The sequence below is a fragment of the Micromesistius poutassou genome (genome assembly GCF_964030765.1).
Source record: "Micromesistius poutassou genome assembly, chromosome: 13".
Taxonomy (NCBI): domain Eukaryota; kingdom Metazoa; phylum Chordata; class Actinopteri; order Gadiformes; family Gadidae; genus Micromesistius; species Micromesistius poutassou.
The window spans coordinates 11,153,508-11,171,694 of NC_140283.1; the positions used below are offsets into that span (position 1 = coordinate 11,153,508).

General features: G+C 43.4%; 1 protein-coding gene across 1 annotated transcript; it reads right to left on the minus strand.

The window, feature by feature from the left end:
• Positions 1-2,936: 2,936 nt before the first annotated feature.
• Positions 2,937-16,446, minus strand: LOC311357397 (uncharacterized protein). The gene is made up of 3 exons (XM_084477332.1): positions 16,322-16,446; positions 13,091-13,390; positions 2,937-3,563 (listed from the first exon to the last, which is right to left on the minus strand). Exons 1-3 carry the CDS (start codon positions 16,429-16,431, stop codon positions 3,497-3,499), a joined length of 477 nt encoding a protein of 158 aa, XP_084333458.1. The 5' UTR covers positions 16,432-16,446; the 3' UTR covers positions 2,937-3,496.
• Between the last annotated feature and the right edge of the window lie 1,741 nt (positions 16,447-18,187).

An 18,187-nucleotide genomic window follows, 5' to 3' on the forward strand; every position in this document is an offset into this window, starting at 1 on the left:
CAAGGAGAAAACATGGTAAAGGGGCCAATGCAATTCATCCTCCTATTGCAGTAGCGTTGTAATTATATCATTATAGGCTTCCACAAATGGTGTATCCCACAATTAGTCAACGTTTCTTGGAACAAGGAAAGGTTGATGATTACAGACTCCTGACTTAATGCTCTAATAATGACACGTTGTATACCTCACAAACATCCCACACACCCCACCCCCGAGCGCATAGTCATTAAAAAATATCATTATATTAATATTAAATATAGAAATATTCAAGGTAATTCATAGGCAAATAAGCAAATCTGTATCCTCATTGGGCAGAAGGACACAAGAAGCAGTACACATGATTATTACACAGTAACCTATAAACATTGCCATTGGTCCTAGGTCCCGCTGCCTTTGTTTTTTATAATATGATGTATACCTTGTTCAAATCAAAACAGCAGTTTTGAGAGCAGGTCACGCCCTGAAGCATCGCAAATGCCAACTCTAACTACGGGTGGATGTAAATCAACTGCATGAAACCAACCTGCCAGGCCTATCGGCGGAACAGGTGGCAAGGCGTTGCCGGAGATTAGAACAAACACAGTAACGAGGAGCAACAGCCCAAACACGCAAAGATTCACAACACAGATTTGTGTTATAATGTGTACCAAACAGTAAACCTCTGGTTCATTAAAAGACTATTCAAACAGTAAACCTCTGGTTCATTAGAAGACTATTAAAAAAGAAAACCTCTGGTTCATTAAAAGACTATTCAAACAGTAAACCGCTGGTTCATTAGAAGACTATTAAAAAAGAAAACCTCTGGTTCATTAAAAGACTATTCAAACAGTAAACCGCTGGTTCATTAGAAGACAATTCAAAGATACAATCCAAGATTTCAATGCCCCCTCCACACTTTCAAAAAGTAATGTAATAAGTATGGCTCTATTAACTGTTACAAAAACAACATGCAAATACTCTGACTAGAACAGGCGGGCATGTAGTGGCAAACCAACACACCAATCAGCCGTAGAGCCATGCTTCCTGAGGGGCTGGGAACAGGAAGTGACCATCATACGGGTGCAGTAGTTTTAGTAGACAGCGTTTCACGCATGGTGATAAGATGGGATAAAGATCAGGGAAAACGTAAGCTATGATGTTCACACCCGGTTCACAGGTGTATTTGACACCTGGGCCATGGTTGGGGTGTGTGTGTGTGTGTGTGTGTGTGTAACTGAGAACTGTACGGCATTGGGCAAGATGCCAAAGTTGCCCTTCAACTAACTGCAGATTTGTGTCAAGTTATGCTTGGCCGACCTTGCAGTCCCATATGGTAGGATTACACAGGGCAGTTGTCGGTGGAAAAGATGAATACGATATGAGACATAGAGCAGTGCACCTACCACTGCACTTCCTCAAGAAAAAAACTGGAAGACGCACCAATTTGAATCTTGTCTCGTCAACATGTTCAGCATTTAGGCTATTAGAGGCTTTCATTTTTGCTGGCTGCTCTTGATGCGTGTAATGGAAACGAAGCTAGGGTATAGTGCATTGTAACCGGTTTAATTGGCCTCTGAAAACCCCTCATCTAGGCAATTATCATTAAATAAATGAAGTAGTGGAGAAGTAGTGACGACATGCGTGGAGGACAGCACTGCCTGGGCCTTGTTGGTTATGTGCACAGAATCAGCAAAAATGAGTAGTACCATCATTATCATCTCTTTCACTTCCCCTGACAAGTGTATGGATTTAAGGGAATCAAGAAAGAAAGTATATTGTATTTTTATATTCTAAATGATATATTTGTAAAAGGGAACATTTCTTACCAATTACTTGTAAATATACAATTGTCTCTTCAATATTATTGCAGTACACCCTCTGGTGTATCACTCTTTCTTTGTCTCTCTCTCCCTAGTATAACGCCTGTGCATATGGTTGCAATTATTAAAGAATACATTATTTATAGTGATCATAATTGGATATTCCTTGGAACCACATGACAAAGCAGTAGATGCAGTGAGTGGAACAGTTAATCAATACAGTTTTCTATAAACATATTGACAGAGGGTGAAGAAATGTAAATATGTAAAACCTGCTGTGACTCAGAGAGACAGAGGTACACAGACAGAGCCCTGCTCTATCGACCCCTCTCCTCCCCTGTACTCTGCTCTTGAACGCCCGGACCTCAAGGCTACAGGGTCGGAGAGGACCACACATTCCACAGCTGTTAATAGGTCACCAAGGCTGAGAGGAACGCTTTGCAACACAGAGACAGGGAGAGGAAGGGAGATAGATAGAGAGAGATAGAGAGAGAGAGAGAGAGAGAGAGAGAGAGAGAGAGTCAGAGAGAGTAAGTGAGAGACAGTGAGAGAGGGAGAGAAATACAGTGAGAGAGGGAGAGACAGTGAGAGCGAGGGACAGTGAGAGAGACAGAGGGAGAGAGAGAGAGAGAGAGAGAGAGAAAGAAGAGGTTGGCAGGGCCGATCAATTTAAATTCTTGGTTTTGTGACGATTTGACGTCATCATGAATTTGTGTCATAACCAATTTTGTATTCAGTCACGGTGATAGAAAATGGGGAGGGAGGACATGAGAGACAGGGAAAGGCTAGAAATAAGTTAGATAAGAACAGCATAAAGGGAGCAAGGTACCTTTTGGTAAAAATAAGTCTAATACATATAAGAAGTCTATTTCAATAACAATAGTTTTAGTTATGTTGGTTTAGTAATAACAAAAATGGTTGAGTGACTTTCTAAACACAAGCCCCTTTTTCCATCATCTATCCATTGATAGGATCTAACTTTTCCTGGATTTTGGCAGTTTCTGGCAGCAATTCATGAACCCTGATTTTAATTTGTAAAATGTATGTCTCACTGAAAGTCAGAATGTAGATACTTAGGCACACACACACACACCTAGCTTTAGGACATATTCATAAATGAATAATGAATCACAATTAGGAAGTGTCTCAATATTTAATTAGTTCCAGCTATAGAAAGGACAAGGACAATAACACCACAAACAGAGTTACTGGGCCAACCAGAAGCTGGGGGAAGCCTTCCCAGTGAATTCTGGCTGAAAACCCATAGTGGTGTGCAAATGGCCGTGGGCAAACATGCATGCACATACATGAATGAACAAACCCTAGTAGACATACAACATAATCACGATGCAGACATGCACGCAAACAAGGGATTCCATGTATATTCAGATTCAAACAGAGAAGTTTTCAATTAAGCTTCTCAATGTACAAAAGCAAATATTATATCTGTTACAAAGATGATATTTCAAAACCTTTACTAGAAAATGTAAAACTTAATTCCTTACGGGATTTCTAAGACCAGAGGTCCAAGATCAAACTAGATTGGATTTCTATAAAACTTTCTATAAAACAATTTCCCTCAACAATCAACAAAAGTGTCTTAATAAGAAGTTGTGTTTATTAAAAAATACTATTCAGTGCAGTGGGTGCTTCCATCCGCTTCAGCACGTCTCCATCCATAAGGTCTCTCTTTAGCCTCAGATCAGCTGAGATTCCTGGGCGTCCCTGAAGGGAACCATGGACTGATGCCTGGCAGACAGCTCCCTGGGAGCAGGACACACAGGGGGACAAAGAGGACACAGGAACAAGGAAAGGTAGGAAAGAGGAGAGAGAGAGAGAATCATTAGATTCATGTTTAGACACTGCAAAGCAGAACGATTACTTCAAGTTCAGTGGGTGACACAGATTAGGTCAGGTGTTTCTCCAACAGCCCAAGGCGACACGGAGCTCAGCAGAAGACACTACACAGCCTGCCGCTCAGCCGTGTTTCTATTACAGACAAAGTATAAAAAAGGACAAGACGTGCCCATGCACAGACAGGTGACCCAGAGTGCTAATGAGTAAAGGACCATAATGTGCTTTTCATTTCATTTCTTTATTTAAAGGACAGCACACATTAATCTACATTTCTGTAAATGTGCCAGTGTTAGCCAGCAGGCTAATTCAACTTTCAACTGTAGTCCTTTGGCAAGATGTTAAGCTAGGCACAGGATGGCATGATGCAATTGATCATCAATGGATTTTAAATCCTTACCTATGACACAACTTCTGAGCTGCATTTTTCTAACTGTGCACCAGCCTAAAAATGTACACCTTGTAGACCAACATGATAAAAATGGTAAAATCACCGGCTACGTCGATGCTGTGTGTGCATGTGTATGTGTTTAAAGACATGCATATGAGAGAGCGCTACTGAACTCAATGAAATGGGAGTTGTACTATTGACTCCGTAACGGTCGCAGTTTTTCCCAGCATGCTGTGCCGGCCCCGGTAAGACCCGCTATCGTGGTCCCGGCCCGGCGGCGGTAGCAGCCGGGCCGGGATTAACATGTCTCATTTGGTTTGTGTGTGTGTGCTTGAGAAGCTTTTAATGCTCTCCACAGAGAAACTGGATTGTGTGTGAGTGTAGGACTTTACATCCATTTAGACACTGTGTGTGTGTGTGTGTGTGTGTGTGTGTGTGTGTGTGTGTGTGTGTGTGTGTGTGTGTGTGTGTGTGTGTGTGTGTGTGTGTGTGTAGTGATGCTGCCGAGTGCAGTGAGCTGGTTAGCCATGGTGGCTTTAGCTGCGTGTGGTTGGAGACAGATCCAACTGGATGGTAAACAGCCATTCATCTCCAGCTAGCCGTCCGTCTGCCCTTCACACAATGCACGACTGTGGGGGTAATTCCATGGAAGAATTGACAATATGGTAATGGCACAGCTTAATTCTGACCCCACGCAAACACAAGCCTTTGCCGCCGTTAAGAGATTAGCGGACCTGAATGTAGCTATACAGTGCAGGCCTATGGATGAACCCCCCCGATCTGAATGTTATTCACTCAGTGCTCACGGGCTCACTTCTACACTCAAAGCAAGTTCATTATAAAAAAGAGTAGCGACGGCTGATGAGGTCGAACGTCATGGGTGTCTTGGCTGGAGAGAAGATGACAGGTCCTAGAAGAGGAAACATGCAATAACCTAAAGTACAGTCTGACTTATCAATGTATTTGTCCACACACACACACACACACACACACACACACACACACACACACACACACACACACACACACACACACACACACACACACACACACACACACACACACACACAAAAGGTCCTTTTGGACCGCACCATGGAAACTCTCTTGCCCAATCACTGGGGCATGACCTGCATGAGAAATAACCTGCTAGGTATGTGTTTGGTGTATGTGTGTGGGTGTGTGTCTGTGCATGCATACTGCGTAAATGTATACTCACACATAATGGCATTTAGTCAAAGAATTCATGAAGAAACCCACATCTATTTGGGTTTTTCTTCTTCAAATCAGTTGGTTTTTCTTCTTCAAATCAATTTTAAGCACCAAAGTGCTTAAAAGTGTTTAAAACAAATTATAAACATTCTAAAAAAAGTCTAATTTCATCAGGTAGGCAGTAACTGTTACTGGTTTAAACATATTCATATCTCTTTGCTTACAACAATTTAAGAAAGACACTATATGAACTAAACACAGCTTGGACAGAGAAAACGGAGGAGAGAGTGTGTGCGGGTGGGGAATTGTAGATAGCATGCCACCATGAGACACATGATAACATTCATATACTAGAGATATGCCTTGGCTGTACAATGGGGAGATCTGAGCTGGGATCCACAGCCTGTATCTCTGTATGCATCTGTGGAAACACCTACAGTGAACCCGAGACTCACCAGACGTTGAACACAATGTCATTTTCATACTTATCTTCCACTAGGGACTTGTCCCGTCTGGGAATGGAAAAATAAGGAATTTCAGGATTTTTTTTGTCATTGTTTGAGTTAGGGGCTACATGGAATACTGTAGATGGTGTGGCAGCTCCTTGTAATAAAGAAGACATGTTGCTTAAGCTCTTCTGATGGGGGAACTTAGCTGGGTTTCCATTCTGAAAGGAGCCACAAAAGAAACTGCTGAAACATTTACAGCAGGTGTCATGTCAAAAGCTGAGCAGCAGAAGATACAGTGTGACGGGACGATTGTAGAGGTGACTGGGTTACATCAGTCAGGTGAACACACACACTGACACACCTGCACCCACCCACTCATCCCCACACATCCCCACACACAAAGGACAGCTCCTAACATATTCACCAGTAGACAGCAGACTCTATGCATTATTTAAATTCAATTACACAACAGGGGGAGGGAGGAGAATGACACAGAGAAGAAGTTCCAGAAAGAGACGAGGGCGGGAGAGACATACGGGGGGCACAGATACACCTCACCAGTAACACCATTTTCCTAGCCGGTGGCTCAGCACAACTGCTCACTCAACTGCTACAACCATGACAGTAATTAAGATCAATAGCTCATCAGACATCATCTAAATTCATACTTTAACCCAAACCCATTTAAAAGGATGACACTAATATCAGAGAATAAGTTAAATGCGTATTTGGGTAGTGGAAAAGTACTAGGAATCTATTCAGGTTTCCATCTCCCTTTCGCTTTCATCTCTGGATCCTCCCTCCCTATTTGGTCCACGTTCAGTCACTATATGTAGCTGGACCAACTCTGGATAAACTCCCATGCTCCTACCACTGGCCGTGTTCCCACTGGTCCCAGGGAGCCACTTCAGAGGGCCCAGCTACAATTACAAGCACAGGGGCAGAGTGGGGGCTGGGGGGGACTGAGGTAGCGTTTACAGGTGAGGAGAAGAAGAAAGGCTAGTGGAGTTAGGGCTCTCCTTTGATGCAGCAGTAGAGTAACAAGGGATGACTTCCTGTCTGCTCTGTATTTACCCATTTGTTTATTGTGTTGACGGTGTCTGCAGCGCTCATCCCCCTTCCCACCACAACACACACTCTTGGGGTGGTGTGGGAACACGCACACACACATGCCAGCACCTTTGTTGTGTTTATTTAGAAGTGGACTACAGCTAGTGCTGAAGATGGACTTTTTTTTTAGGTCAACGTTCGCCGTCCGTCTATTTATACAATTTTGCTTCAAAAAACGGACTGTGTTGTACTTGTGAGGCGATGGAAGCCATCGGGTGCCATAAAAAAAAGCCTTGCAGTTGAAGCTCTAGCTTTGACTACAGCTTAGTTAGTCGGCTTAGTCATATCAGGTGGCTTGGAGTCCATTAAAAATGTGTCTTTGTCATGCAACAACACACAGGAAGTTGTAGACTGAAGAAAAACAATATAAGTTGGTTGGAGAAGTTTGTAGAAGTTAAATAGCTGCCTGGATAGGTAACCCAGCCTACCTCTACTGGTGCAATTTATCAACAACGGAAAATGGATTAACCACTAATACGACAATTGAAAGTATTTGGCTAAATTCTGTAATGCCTGGAATGACTAATGAACAAACCTCCCCAGAAAAAAACAGAGTGACTGGTCTTACATCACAGAGAAACTGTGAAAAAAACAGTAATCTATGTTCCACCTCCATTGATTTCCACATTCCTGTACACACACACACACACACACACACACACACACACACACACACACACACACACACACACACACACACACACACACACACACACACACACACACACACACACACACACACACACACTTGATCTGAGCGGCCATCTGCTCTGGGAGGAATCAATAACACAGAGGGGAGGCCCCATGGGAACATTCAGGTGATTTCCTTGACAGAGCCGGCCTCTCATGTGACAACGTCATTAACTTTGACCTTTTCTATACGCCCAGGTGAAGAAGACCCCTCTCATTCAGCCTCCAGCTAGTGCATTCATCAAACCAAAACAAGTCACCTCTTTGCGTAACGCCTTTCTATTTTTACCTTTCTCTTCATCAGTCACTGCTGTTTTTCTTGGACTTGAGGCATGCCCGTTCGACGACTAAGCCCCTCACACAATAAAAAGGGGCGCGGCCCATTCACGACGAGCTTACATCCATGTACCTACTTCCTTTGCTTAGCGTACACTCAGAGGCGTTGGCCAGAAGTGCAAAGTTCACTTCTGAAAAGGCCTGACGTCTGACAAGTCATTATGAATGGTGGCCGTAAGCCATTCGATACTGTCCACCCCTGTACGGTAATGAGACCGCGCGCTAATTGGCCTGGCTGGAGAAAACCACAAACAACAACAACAATAGAACAGATGTACAGTTGTACATGTAACAGATATGATTGAACTGTTAAAAGTTGCAGTGTGGAATTCTAGCAGATCAAACATGGACACGATTTGGACATAGTGGGTGAAGTGTGGTGGGCCTCTGTGTAAATCCCTGAGGGCAACTTAAGTTCAGCCAGAGTTTGAACAGTTAATACCCAGATGCCATTACAGTATATTTCCCCCCTCAAATCTCTCAGGCTTATGTTTGCTACTCACTTAAATGTCCATGCACTTATGCACCACACACACACACACACACACACACACACACACACACACACACACACACACACACACACACACACACACACACACACTTTCCTTTTTTCCTGAGAAGCTTGAGGCTGTGCCTTTGATCAAACAAACACCAGAGTAACTCTTGTTTTCTCCGCTCACGTGTGACCTGAAGAATGTGGTCCTTTATTCGGACACACACATACACACACACAAAGAAACACACGCGCATGCAAGAACAGCCAGGCTTGCGCTGGGAATCTGGAATTATGTCATGAATGATTAACATTGGTGTGGTGTCGTGTGTCGAGCATCTCACACACACTCACTCACACACTCACTCCCTTGTTGAATTGCTACCATCCTCAATTCATCGGTTTTAACCCCCAGAGCACAGTGTTATATTTGCGCTACTGTATGTAATGCATATATTGTCCGTTTATCTTATGAGTGCATTGTCTGTCAACGTGTTGTCCCTCCAAGTTTGTTTGGCATTTCTAATACAATCAATAATACTGTTTAAACAGTCAGTCCTTGCAAGCATTAATCCTCTGAACATATTGTGCAGAAGAGCAAGGTTTAGTGTGGATGTATGTTGTTTAAGAATCTACTTATTACATAGATAGTTGTAATGTCTACATTTGTTTGTTTTGCAAGCGACGATTCAGTACTGGTTGTACTAAAGGTGTATGTGATTATATTTGACATATTTGTCACTCTGCGTTACATAACCCACACCTTATAATTTCATTAAGTACCTGTGTGTGTGTGTGTGTGTGTGTGTGTGTGTGTGTGTGTGTGTGTGTGTGTGTGTGTGTGTGTGTGTGTGTGTGCAATCGTCTGTTTAAATTAAGAGTGACTAATCTATCAGGCTTTTATGGGTTTTATCATGTTTGTGAAAACTGGATGTTTCATGTTGTGATGCATTAAACACAGGACGTGCCACACACACACACACACACACACACACATCATCCCACATACGCCCACTGTTGTCAACCATTATCTAGTCAGTCACCAGTGGGGGCGCACACGCACGCACGCACACACGCACCCACACATCCCCAGGGGAAGAGGTGTGTACAGGAGAGTTGAGTGGCTCCCACACTACTGAACATGTAACACACAACGCCAGAGGATCAGGTGACAAGCCACAGCAAACACATGCACACACAAACACAATGCAGACTTACCCATGCGTAGGTCTGAATTAGATAACATCTCTTACATTTGTTATTGCATTAATTTCTTTATAGTTTATAGCCAATTGAAATGTTGGAAATTTCCTCTTAACGACAGCTTTAGGTCTGGCCCATAGTTGCTACATGTTGTACTGTTTGACCTAATTCACAAACTCAAATAAGCATGTCTGTTGTATGTCATTCATGTATAAGTAGTAATATAGTAGAGGGATGAAGAGAAGACCCCGAACCTAAACATAAACATTTTGATGTGTTATTGTGTTAATCTTAATCTTAAATTTGAAAAAGACTCAAGGTAGACTTTCAGACTGCACTCAAGGCCAACAGGGTTACCACATAAATGTATGACTCATACAACCAGTTACACCTTCTGGTTAAAACTATACTATAGTAAATAAACCATGTGGGAGTATCTCAATGCATACAAGCCCACAGACACGGTGAAGGGGTTCAGCTGTTGTTCAGAGCAAACATCAGAATGGAGAAGTAATGTGATCTCGGTGACTTTGACCGTGGGATGATTGCTGGTGCCAGACAGGGTGGTTGGAGTGTCTCAGAAAGGGCCAATCTCCTGGGAATTCTCGTCAGTCTCTGGAGTCAACAGAGAATGGTGTGAAAAACGAAAAACATCCAGGGCACGCCAGTTCTGTGGGCGGGGACACCTCGTCAATGGCAGAGCTCGGCTGAGACGGGTCAGACTGCTCAACGCTGACAGGAGGGCGATGGTGAGCACACTTTACAACGTACGAGTACAAGTTCAACTTAAAGTGGGTGGGCTGCTGCAGCAGAACACCACACCGGGTCCCACTTCTGTCAGCCCAGGAACAGGAACAGGAATCTGAAGCCCTAGGTGGAGCAGGCTTGACAAAACTGCATGATAAATGAATGGAAGAACTGACTGAGCATTGTTGTAATGCCACATAAAAGCCCACCTGTGGCTGGCCTTTCTGAACATGCGCATCCTTTTATGGCCAGTCTACACAAACCCATCGTCTAATAGCTGCTTCCGACAAGATAAGGCCCCATTTGACAAAGCACACGTCATCTCGATCTGGTTCCATAAGCAGGACAATGAATTTAGTGTATTCCAATGGCCTCCAGAGTCCCAAGTCTCAATCTAACAGAGCACCTTGGGGGTGTGGTAAAGGGGGAGATCTACATAATATGATAATAACTAATCGGCCAGGGACTGGATATAAGCTATATGAAGTCGTCATATAGGAATGCAAAAGAAAACAGCTTGACACAGTAGTTAACTATTCTGGATCTTATTGAAGTTCAATGGAGGCACCTCCCATGCCCTGACTACACACCGACACTCAGGCATGCCGCCTCATATGGAAGTAATTATAAATGTTTTAATTATGTGTGCGTGTGTGAGTATGTGTGTGTCTATGTGGGTGTGTTGGTGTGCGTGCGTGCGTGCGTACATGTGTGTGGGCGTGTGTGTGTGTGAGTGACTGACGGACTCCATGCAGACGTTGATCTGGGAGGATACTGGTTGATCTCGTCTCAGCCTCTCCTGCAGACACTGTGCCCTGGTGCCATGCCAGGTCTAATTAGCACTGTTCTACACATCCAGGGAAACATGTTTACCAAGTAGTGGAGTCTCCACGTCGGCTCACTTTCCGCTCTCTCTGTGCTGTGAAACGACACTGCTCAACAAAAGGCCAACAAAGTGGGTAAAGATGGATCAATGTGGACCACAAAAGAAGGTTATTAGACTTGCACGCCGACTATATTTGACTGTTGTTCGGTTGATAATGGGAACCTGACCAAAGGCCAAAGTTCCACCCTGCGACTCCCTACCAGATATTAATCGTTAAGCTTTCCGTATGGCCTCGCCGCTTTCAATCTTGTTTCACGCCAACCGTATGATTGCTACGATATCCAATATCTGGATACCCCTGGACTGAGAACTAGCCCCCAGGAAGCAGGCAGAGTGTCTGGGGTACAGACAAGAAGAGAAGCAGAGAGAAGTCACGGAGGTAATGGATAATTACGAGAGGCGTGATCAGAATTCCCCTGTCCCATACAATGTGAATATACGCACAGTACACACACCCACACAAAAACACACCCACACATTCTCATTCAGGCTTATAAACAACTACGGTTCCGGGTGTGACCTTACACTTGTTTTTTTTTTCCAGTACTTATGATGCACAGGCAAAACCGACAGGAAGTTACTGGACAGGAAACTACGGGCAGGTCTATTTTAAGGAGAGCGCTGGAACGTCTCCACCCTAGGGTACAGTACAATGGTATGGAAATAACAGCTCTCTATCATCCCCTCGCACCTCCACAGATATTCCCACAAAGCCACCAGATAGGTGCTTTGTAAACCCATTAGAAAGACCCTAAACACATCGGTGTGACGCGCCACCCCTTCAGTCACAGTGGCCTTTACAACCAGGAAGCAGCCTCAGCCTCTTATCGAGCAGATAGTCAGCGCCATGCAGAGCCTTGCTGCGCTTCTACAGGAGTATTAATTATACTAATGGTATGTTGTCAGAGCAGGGAGGATGCCTGAACTGTTGACGTTGTGTTTATCTCAAATGTTGCGACGTTTAAGAGGGATTTAAGATAAGATTCAGTTGGAACGCACGGCCAATCATTGACCAAACAATCTTCAAAGTGTTCCAAGTCATGGCTCAGTATTAGCCTGTGTATTTTTGAACATGCAGCTTTCATTCAAACACTGTGCAACTGTGAATAATGGGAGAGGGTATCGTATAAATAAGAAGATTTCCGTGTATCAGTTAGTTTGTCAAATAAACAGTTAAATAATCTCTGTTGAGTATGCCAAGACCAAAAGATCAAGTGTGAGGAATTTTTGCCCAAGTGTTGGCTTTGCATTGACTCAAGTAGTTTACTCAGGGACTACCAAAACATGCTCTTGCTTCTCGCAGGTGTCATGTTTCAAGAGGTTGTTTGTTTCTAATCCTTCCAATTAGATGCCAACTGCAACATAATGTTCAACATAATGTTGATCCCACCGCTACCTGAGGCTACCGGTGGGATGCCAACTGTTAGTCAGGCAGGTCAAAGCCTACCATTTGTGACAATGGTCAGACAGTAAATTCATTTGATATTCTTGAGTGTGTTCCTTACTATTAGGAAATGATTAAGAGTGGACTAGTTTTATATTCACATTGAATAGGCACAGCATTTAAAGTAGCTCCGTGGGTGAGGTCTTGGGCTCTAGTGGTATCATTTCTAAAGTAAATACCTTAATTTCGCCTTTAATTCTATTTCTAAACTCAGCTCTATGCGAGCGTATGCCTAATCTAATCTTTGAGCTAAACCAGATAGATCCCTTGCAAGCTAATGACCTAACCCTATCTCTTCCACCTTGATTTATCTCACATGTGGGATAAGCACAGAAAATCAAGGCCAAGAAACATGTCAATACATAAAGTCTTTAAGAATATGTTAACATATACGTGTCTCAGTATTCTGTGACCATGTAGTCTGTCACCAGTGACCAGACCTTAAACCTCTAACCTATGGTCAGTAACAAGCCTACCTGATGAGAGCCGTCCTGGGAGTGTCCTTTGTCTCTGGCCGTCCCTGTCCCGGCCGAGCTGAGCTCGCTGGTCGCCGTGACAGAGGAGTGCATGCTGGGAAAGTGGCGCCTCGGAGTGACTGAGGGAGCGCCGATGACGAGGGAGCAGCCGTGCGGCGGGCGTCGCGGCCCGTCGGGTTCCCATTGCCCGGCGACTGGAAGGACTTGGCTCTTATTGGCTGGATGAGTCCGTTGTTGCTGCGGCGACGGGCCACTTTGCCGACGGGCCCCGTGCTGGTTCTCTTGAACACTCGCTCTGGCCTGAGGACCCAAGAACAGACAGGCAGCAAACGTTTCATTCGACGAAGACAAGATTGACATCATAAAAAGTAACATCTTTACTTGTTAAATATATATAATATAATAATTAAAAAAGTTAAATTCATATAATTACATTCAAATGGTCGTTGTTTTAATGGGTATTACATGGTGGTTTCCCTTTCATAAAGGTTACACCCAGACGAGTGACATCAGCATGACCCTGAGGTCAATGGGTCAACTATCACCATGACGCTGCCTCTGTCTGTAGCGCAGGAATACCAGGGTTCCATTTACTTAGGTTTTCCCTTTCAGGCAAAAGGCTTTCTAAGCAGGTGTTCCGACATCACTTAAGCTACGATGAAACACAGGAATGTACTGCAAAGTAAACTGTAAAACAATAACGTTTCTCCAGGGCCTTTCTCTTTTAGACTTTCTAGCCCCCACTGCTTTCCGTTGGAACAACAGTTCCCTGTTTCCGCAGATTCGCTTCATCCTAAAGTACAGGCCTTCACACGTGAAGCCCAGCACAGGAAACACCTGCACATTGAGCCAATGGAAAAGCAGATATATCGGTGGACATGGGAAATTATGTAATGACGCAGGAGAATAGAAAACGAAGAAATGTTTCCCTTTTCAATAAACAAGCAGACCACAGCCAGAGGTGTGATGTGTTTGCAGAAAAATCTTCCCACAAACTACCACTCCAAACTCTTAAATCACCAGCCTAGGCTGCTGCGTAGGCTGACAGTTTTAGACCCATTTTGGGACAATATTAATGTGATTAATTCAAGTTTATATCGATCTATCGATACATTTTTCTATATATATATATATATATATATATATATAGAAGTAAAAAATACAACAAAGTTATTTATCATTGTTATGACCCCAAATACAGGTAGACTTGGTGTATTAACAGTGCTGTGACAGCTCCTGGAGAATAACATATCATAATGGTGTGTATTTTTGCAAGAAAGGAGTGTTCATGCAAGACACAAATGAAATGCCACAATGGAGTGCAAAGCATTCCTGCTATTGTTTGAATGCAACCGTCCCGGAATCCCTAGCATGTCTGCTCTTTCCGGAATCTTCTTAAATTCAACATTTCTAACCGTGTAACTGAACAGAATTCCAGAGGGTAAAGAAAGATGTAACCCAAGAACTAGGGACAATGCTGGGTCAAATGGTCTTCCTGTCGTGTCAAAGTTGAGAGTCAAAGCACAAGATGATGGTAGCTAACTTCTTCCACGATAAAAGGTATTTTAACCTTGGCCTACATGACCTAAGGTTGTGTTGGCCTGAGCAACTTCCTTCCTCCTTTATACATTAGCAGACAGCCTCCTCTTTTCCGTGTTCAATGGACTTCACAATTGGTCTGAAGCTTGAGCATGTCAGGCAGCTAGCTATGGGTAGCTGGAACAATGTGGAGTTGCAAGGTTTCCCAGGAACCCTGCGAGAAACACAGGTTGTCTTCATAATATGATATGCACTCAAAAAAAAGTTATCTTCTTTTCACTTTCTCTGCATCTATCATACCTTCCTTTTTCATTTGTGACATTTCCTCGTTTCAGCCGCCTTTCCACCCATAACAGACCCAGGGACGGTCTCTTCCAAGTCTGGTGGTAGGTCTGCAGTTCCTTTTCACTACCTTGATTTAGTCCAAAACCCATCCTCTCATCGCTAATTTACTGCCCAGTTACACTAATCCCTTAATTGACCCCCGGTGACCTACTGTGTGACCCACTGCCTGGTCAGCGTGACCTCTGGCACTTGACACAAAGACTAGAGCTGGGAGGAATTCCTCAGTTTCTTGAGGCAGGAGACACACATGGGCAAATTCACGCATGTGTGCACACAAACACCCCCCTACCACCCACACCACACACACACACACAAAAATAAAACAATACATGTTGGAGACTCACGTCGGCAAGCAGAGATCACAAGTGTAACAAAGCAGCAGTGTGCAAAGGTAAAAACAACATCACGATGAGAGTACTAGAACACCATTGTCACATTTTAAGCAGTGCTGGAAAGCAGTGCTGGCTAAGTTTGTTGTTTTAAAAGATTTCACCGCACAGTGCTCGTCATACAATGATAAACACTGTGTACCTTGGGACCAAGTGACTGTACAGGAGGTGAAGCATTAAGAAACATTTTAAACATATTGATTGTTTAATAGGCAAGGCCTGTGGGAATGGGTTGTCAATGTTACCTCCAGTCTTCAAGCCGTATGCGTCTGTACCTGCTAATAAAACAGTTTAGTGTGCGTGAGTGTGGTTTTATGAGTTCTTGGAGTGTGTGTGTGTTCATGGAATCACACACACACACACACACACCATTAGGCGACAACAACCTCCCCCCTTGACACACACACACACACACACACACACACACACACACACACACACACACACACACACACACACACACACACACACACACACACACACACACACACACACACACACACACACACACACAGCATGGAAAGTAATAAACACTCTACTATGGCTGCAGGGAGAATTGTAAGGGGACGAGACGTGGGAATTGAAATTCCCATAAAATATTCCGGAACATAGTCGGAAAATGGAAGCAGTGATCTGGAGAGAGACAGGCAGTCTGTGAGATGGAGAAAGACAGACGCTGGGACAAATAGAGAGCTTGGGGACAAAGTGATAATGGGGAAAAACAAAGCACTACCGCCCAGGAAAAAGCAATAAACTCACACAAACAGAAACACATACAAACTAAAATGTATTGTAAGAATTGACATTCATGTGCATGCTATTTATGTTGAAGTATTCATGCATGCCATTGACTCTCTTAAATAGATTTCCAGTGGTTTGTCTGCATGAGTGCAGGTGAAGCATGTTGTTCTAGGTCAAGTGTGACTTGTGAATCCTTTTTCTTGGCAGGAGAACCCACCTGACATCTTTGTTGGCAACGGCTGCATCCATTGCGGGTGTGGGCGCCACAGCAACGTCATCACTGGCACCTCTCACCTCTGGAGTACAGTGGGACACGCCCCTATGCATGCTCCGCCTCCTGGATTTGGCCTGGAAGGGTGTTTCAGACATACAGACACAGACAGACAGACAAACAGGATTAGAACATAGTTAAAAATATCTATATGACAGAAATATCAATAATAGTAATAAAGTGCAAAGGTGGAGGAGGCGGAGCAGAAAGCAGCATAAAGAACAGGGGATAAAGGGTGGTTTGATTCACGAGAAGGGAATAGGGCTGAAAGGCGGTTGGAGGCTGGAGGACAAGACAACGGAGGGAGAGGAAAAGAAGGACAATATCAGGGGCAATTATAAAGGGCATGTCAATTGGTACACAAAGGCCCACCCGGGATGATTGGAGACATTTGTGAAACAGAAAGTTGAAGGTAAAGCTTGAAATCCAGTTGTAAGCTTTATTCTTTTTTTTCCCAATGAGACAGTACATGCAAAAGACTATGCATGTTTTTTTTTTAGCAGGTTAGCAGGGACGCTAAGGGGACTTTCAACTTTTTTGAAAGAGGTTGTTCAAACTTCATCTTACTTTCCACCAAGTAATTGATTTAAAGGATGGAACAGGATATAAAGGCTTAAAATAACCACAATATCAGAGGGATTTCTCCACTGAACACCTACCCAATATCGTGTCAGGGGAATTATATGAATATACATTTAAAAGTCTTTTTGTGTAGTTTGTCTTAAATGCAAGGTCAGCTGCACTGACCCCTTATTGTGACAGTAAAGTCATCCATTTGGCTACATAGCCACAAGTGGAATAGACTGCACCCACTAAAACAGCTTGAAGGAATAGAAGTAAATCTCAGGACCTGAGATTCAAGGGACATAGTTTTCTGATGAGTAATGCACACTTTGTTAATCACTAATAACATACTATGAAGTAAATTATGGATTTCCCTTATCCATCACTTTAAGGGCAGCGTGCAGCTAGCAGACAGTGTGATCAGGACAATATATCTTACTACTCTTACCTTCTAATACTGGTTGATATGCTTTTGCTAAATATACATCAAGCACACTTTGAACTTACACTTTTTGAACTTAACTTTTTTTTAACATAACTGCTCTGAACAAATTAAAGGAGACAGTGGGAGAAAGAGAGACTAAGCCCAAGTGTTCATCAGGGGGTATTGGCAACTGAAGCGGGGTTTGAGAGGCTGTTGAAAGTGGACTGGTCAGACACTTAGTCTTTTGTAAGGGTCTTTCAGAGAATCGGCCCCCAGCAGATTCAGCCTGCTCTAATAGCTTAACAAAACACGCTGCATTGTTGTGTGAGTGAGAATGAGAGACAGAGACAGAGGGAGCAAAAGAGAGACTAGACTAAAAGAAAGTTGGATTCCCCAGAGGATGGAGAAAAAAATGATGAAAAGTACTGTTTAGTGGAGAAGAGGAGAAAGGCTGCAAATTCTGTTAAATAATAAAAACCAAACACAGGAATTTATTCCCCTGCATGTAGCGTTGTGTCTTTTTGCCACGGGTTTTGTGGCAAAAACAATGCGCCAAGCACATTACGTTTCCACAATAAGCAAATGAGGGATCAGGACATGATTATTAATCTGTGCTTAAATATATTATTAATAGAATTGAAACTGAATGCGTGTACTGTCGCATGCTAATCTTGATTCAATGAAAGTGTCCCAAGCTGATCTTTGCTATTGTCCGCTTGATGTTCATGTTAATTTTATTTATGAAGGCAGCTGCATGTCTTAATGGAAAAAGTTTGCCAGTTGAGTGACCAAATACTGACGTTTCCTCCATTTCATCAGACATA